This window comes from Episyrphus balteatus, chromosome 2 (assembly GCF_945859705.1).
Source record: "Episyrphus balteatus chromosome 2, idEpiBalt1.1, whole genome shotgun sequence".
NCBI lineage: Eukaryota > Metazoa > Arthropoda > Insecta > Diptera > Syrphidae > Episyrphus > Episyrphus balteatus.
In genome coordinates this window covers 17332649-17338342 of record NC_079135.1, presented here as the reverse complement: position 1 = coordinate 17338342, position 5694 = coordinate 17332649, and the positions used below count along the sequence as shown (strand labels likewise).

The 5694-nt window shown below is 32.6% G+C and overlaps 1 protein-coding gene across 1 annotated transcript; it reads left to right on the top strand.

Moving 5' to 3' along the window:
• Nucleotides 1-2017: 2017 nt before the first annotated feature.
• Nucleotides 2018-3166, top strand: LOC129908227 (uncharacterized). The gene has a single exon (XM_055984593.1). The coding sequence runs from the start codon at nucleotides 2018-2020 to the stop codon at nucleotides 3164-3166; it is 1149 nt and encodes a 382-aa protein (XP_055840568.1).
• The last annotated feature ends 2528 nt before the right edge of the window (nucleotides 3167-5694 follow it).

The following is a 5694-nucleotide window of genomic DNA, read 5'->3' as shown; positions in this document are numbered from 1 at the left end:
GAGGAGGACGAGAGAGAGACGTGTACAGTTGTGTGTTAGTAGGTGAAAGTTTTCACCGTGATTACCAACTGTATTTGTGAAGCCAACAGAATGCAATTTCAATATTGAAAAGCAGCTGCTTCTTCTCCTTACTCCTGATCCTGGATCCAGCTCTTCGTTTGTATACAGATTTACACAGAAGACAGCCTCAAAGTTTTGGTTTACTATACACTTCTTCGTTTTTCCTCTCAGTCATATTCAGCAGGATTGACTTTGCAAGGACTCTCGTTGAAGTTGCAGGAGGCGATAAGTTTTCTGTAAAACAATTTGCTTCGTTTGTGTTTCCAGGACACCGCCACCATAAAAACCATCACCATAGTCCTCGTCCTCGTCATCGCTACCGCATGTTGGCTGTCGAAGTCGAGTTGAGGTGTATACAACAGCAGCCGTCTCGAGTCAAGTTAAGTCCTGTAGGATCCTCTACTTCTTGCCCTTTTCGTTGCTATCGTCATCACCCTTGTCGTCGTCGGTCGTAGTCACATCGTCTAACACATTGGACGTAGTAATTAAAAAGCAGTTATTCTGCGTGAAACGTGACATCACGACGACTGGCTTTGTTTTGATGGAAAACAATGAAAACGTAGAAAATGAAAATGAAACATTTTCCGTGTGCGAGTTGGAAGAAGAAAAGTGGAATTTCAAAATTTTTGTTCTAAAAAACATTCGTCAGTCAGTACCAAACCAATACCATCATAATCATCACACAGAGAGAATTTTTTCTCAAAAAAAAAAGTAAAAGGAAGAAACACAAAAAAACGATGGATGTTGATGATGACGTTTTACTCCTTCTCCTCCTACTTTTTTTGTACTCTTGCCATAGCAACGTCAAAAGAATGAATATTACATGGAAATTAAGTTTCTTTCGTTTGTAAAATGTTACATGGCAGAATAGGGATGCCGTTAATAATTTAGATGTTAGCGGAAGTAGGTACTTTGGAAACCTGCTTGTTGTTACTCTACTTCTGGTTATAGAGTCGAAGTGGTATATTTTTACTACGCAGAGTACCGAGAACTCCTTCTAATAAAGACACGAAACACTATTTATACAAAAAGGGTCCTTTGAGTGATGAAATTGTTTTGTGTTTGTTTTATATGGAAAACTACTCTCTTCGAACGAAATTATAATTTTGTGTCATTTTTTGTTAATTATGTTTTTATTGCACGTTTTTAGGATTATTAAATGAAGTGTTTTTGCGATGTTGTTTTTTTTTGTTCCTTGTAATTTTGTTCAAAAAAAAGGTCAAATTAAATGTTGAAAGGATTCTTTTTGTTATAATGAAAATTGCTGGAATATAAAATAAATTTATTTTTTAGTTGGTACTGAGAAAGGTAGAAGATAACATAGAATTGACTGTTTTGACGTCAATTTTTTTATATAATATTAATGTACCTATACAACTTCTCCTAAGCTAAAAAACAAAACACCTTCTGGATTTACAATTTTTTTTTTTTTTTTTTGAAAATTATGGCCATATCAAAAAAAAAAACTTTTCAAAAAAAAAAAATGTAAATTTCAGTCCGTTTTTCAATAAAAAAAAAATCAAAATTATGACATTCGACTAAATTTTTCTACTAATCCAATAACTAGACATTATTATCTCTCAATAAAGCCATTCAAACCTACAAAATTATTAAATTGAATATTTTCTACGAATCTTTAAAAAAATGTTATATGAGAGTAATTCTAGCGTCGTTTTATTTTTACATATTTCATATAGAAGACATTAAGACCCTTTTATAAAATATGTGCTTATGATACAAAATCTAGACTTCATAAGCTCCAGAAATTAAAAAATACTTTTTTTTTCTACTTTATCTCTTCTTTGACATTGAATTTAGACATGCACTAAAAAATGTCAATTAAATCATCAATCTGACGTATGCATGCCTGGTCTGGTGGCCAGCCCTAGATAAAACAGTCAACCTTAAAACTATGACCAAAATTCAGAGACTCGCGTGTATAGGTACCACTAGTGCCATGAGAACTACACCCACATCAGCCCTAGAAACAGTCCTTTCACTTGGCCCGATCGACCTGTTTACAAAAGAATCGGCGGCCATAAGTGCCCTTCGTTTGAAGGAGGGCAAGAACTGGAAAGGGGGCCACTTGGGTTATAAAATAATAATGAACTATGTTGCAAGTAACATTCAAACTGACTATACTCTTCCATTCAATGATTTCAACCCAGTAGCGCTGACAGACTTCCCCACAAGGGAACTCTGGGAGTCAAACAGGGTCATTATTGCAGATCATGTCTCGGTTTTCACTGACGGGTCTAAAACAGACCTAGGCGTAGGGTCAGGCATCTTTTCAGATAACCCTCCCATAAACAAATCACTGAAACTCCCTGACTTCTGTAGTGTTTTTCAAGCGGAAGTTTTTGCAGTTTGCGAAGCAGCTAACATACTCTCAGCACTCAATTTAAAGAACAAAAATATTGATATCTTTATAGACAGTCATCAGGCAGCAATTAAAGCCATTTCCTCTATTGTCACGAAGTCTAAACTAGTTGACCATTTTCGTAATACACTAAGGTCCCTAAACATAACGAACATAGTTACCCTTCGATGGGTCCCAGGACATCGTGATATACAAGGGAATGAAAGGGCAGATGAATTGGCCAAAACAGGATCAAGACTTGATCCGTGCCAAACCGTTCCATGGGTGCTTATGCCAATGGAGCACGAAAAAAGCAGAATAAAGCAAAGCTTCTTGAACTCTGCAAACGACAGATGGTCAGCTCTTGAAACCTGTCGTGTTTCTAGAAATCTCTGGCCGACCATTTCTAAGAACAAAACTGAAACCATACTTAAGCTAAGCAGGCCTCAGCTGTCCCTATTGATTGGTATCCTTACAGGGCACAACTCAATGGGAACCCACATGAGCAGAATGGGTATTGTCTCATCAGACTTATGTAGAGGGTGTCAAGACGAAGAGGCGGAGGAGGGCTCATACCACTTCCTTTGTGAATGCCCCAGTTTAGCAAAAAGCAGGAAAACAACTCTCGGAGATTACTTCTTCGATGAGTTAGATGACGTCTCGTCCTTGCCACTGAAAAACATAATGAAATTTATCCAAATTTCAGGATGGTTCAGGGAGGCCCCTAACACTAACTCCAACACCTAATTCCCAATAAACCCTTCCCTTACCCATCCTCACTCCTGCCCACCCTAACCCTGGGGATCACAATGGATCCATCGAGATCCGAGTGGGATAACTCGACTTGTCGGATTATCACCCCGTTCAACCTAACCTAACCTAAATCAATATTTTTATAGTATAGCTTTCAAATTAGAGGAGGTACTTTTTAGGATGATGTTCTGATGTCCGACTCGATGACTTTGAAGGGAATTTTTTAAAATGCAGTTTTTTTCACCAAAGGGTAACCCTTGAATTTTTTTAGAAAATTTGAAAGAATGTAATTTTTTGTTTTGATTACCTACCTAAATGCATAGGTCTGATTACTGTGAACTTATATCTGCAGGCCAAAACTTGTTTTGAGACTTTGGTCGGCAGATATCTGGCTCCGAATTCAAGAAAAAAAAAAAAAATGTTTGGATGCAAATAACTCAGCAACCACACCTCAAAGATACTTTTGGTTTTCAGTTATGAATAGAGATTAACGAGACCTTTCTTTTGATGTCTCACTCGATGACTTTGGAAATATTTTTTTTAAATGCATTTTTTTCCGCTAGAGGTTAACCTTGTATTTTTTTTCGAAAATAAAAAAAAAAAAATAAATTAATATAATTTTCTTTTATCTAAATGTATAAGCTTGTTCACTGTGAACTCATTTGTGTAAACCAAAACTTGTTTCGAAACTTATTTGTATGCGAAAAAGTAGTGGAGCCTTATTCAAACTAAACTAAAAATTTTAGTATAGGTACAGTTGTAATACAACTAAACATATCTTGCATTAAATATATTTTGCATTACATTAGTTCCAATATTTTAGTTGAAATAGTATAGTAAAAAATATATTAAATGCTCATATTATGCATTGGTTACACTGCCCAACACACAATTTTCCAGACCGTTGTTTATCATTTCTTACTAAGTTAAGGGTGCTAATTTCGAAAACATAATTATTTTTTTTACTTACTGTAAAAAAATACAATACATTCGAAATAATTTTTTACAGCAAAACTTTAAAAACGCTTGTAATAATAAAATCTAAAAAATCACCCCCAAAATGTGAAAAATGAAAATATCAAAAAAAAAAAAAAAAAATAGAGCTCTTAGAGCAACCAGTGTGATATTTAGACTTAGTGAACCCAAATGCATTAGGTTCGACAAAAAAATTTCTGGAAAATGTTTACAAACAGTTAAAATAAGCATAACTTTAAAACTAGTACGAAATTACCCCCAATATGTGAAAAACTTAAATATTTAAAAAAAGATCTCCTACAAATAAATGAATGTGATTTTTAGATTTACCTCCTGACCCTAAATGCATTAAGTTTTATATAAATATTCCTGAAAAATTCTAATAAACGCTCAAAATAAGGAAATCTGAAATATTAGTATGTATGAACTATGAAAAATTTGTTCGAAAAATACCTAATTAAAAAAGTATTCGTATCACTGTGAAAAATATCGCTTCTGTGGCTTAAGTTACGTTAACGGAAGTCCGATAAATGTTTTCTTTCATCGAAATGTCTTCTCTGGACTACGATTATACCTGTAATATCCAGAAACTATACATAATACATTGCAAACAAAAACTGAATTATACCTAAAAAAAAACCTGCTACGATTTTCAAAATTTCATTCACAACTATTCAACCAAAAATTAAAGTATTATTTTTCCTATTATATAACAATAGCAACGTTTAAATCAAACCAAATACCAAAAAAAAAAAAATTGTTCCATAAATATAAAAACATTCAAAAGTGAATTCAAGCAACACGTTTTTTTAGGTCACCTACCACGTATTAGACTTTTATAAGTTACATTTCATTGAATTAATTTGCAACTTTGAAATACCTACATAGAATCCAATTATTTTCAATCACATGCAGATTTTCACGTTAATACGATTTCGGTAAATACAAAATAATTTTTAGCTGATATAAAGTGGTTTCCGTTAAAGGGGATTGTTTGTTTTTAGCCGTTAAAATCATTTATTCCGAGTATATTTCTGTTTTTATTTTTGATGACAAATAAAGTTATATAAACCATGTTATGTAATAAACAATTAAGGTGAGGCGAACTTGTCACTTTTAAGTGAAATTCTATTTAAAGGTACAAATAATATATGTTTGTAGTTGATATGCATTGTTTTTTTTTTTTTTCAATTTATTCAATTTAGTTGGTATAGTATACACTAACTTAGCTAAAATATTTGCTATAAACAATAATTTTGAAAAAAAAGCTTTTGTTAAAAAAAAAATGATCTTTTCTCATTCTATCAATTTTTTATATACAAAGCTTACAAAATAATTACACCATTAAAAGGTATAATATTTCTTCTAAAGAATAAAGCCATACTTAAATTTTTACAATGCGTAAAAAGTATAAAAATAATTTATTAAAACAATAATTTTTCATGAAAAAAGCAAAAAAAAAAAACATATATTTTTTCTTCTACAACATTAAATCAATTTTTTTATCAACAACCTATAATAAATTTTACATTATCTGAAAGCTTATT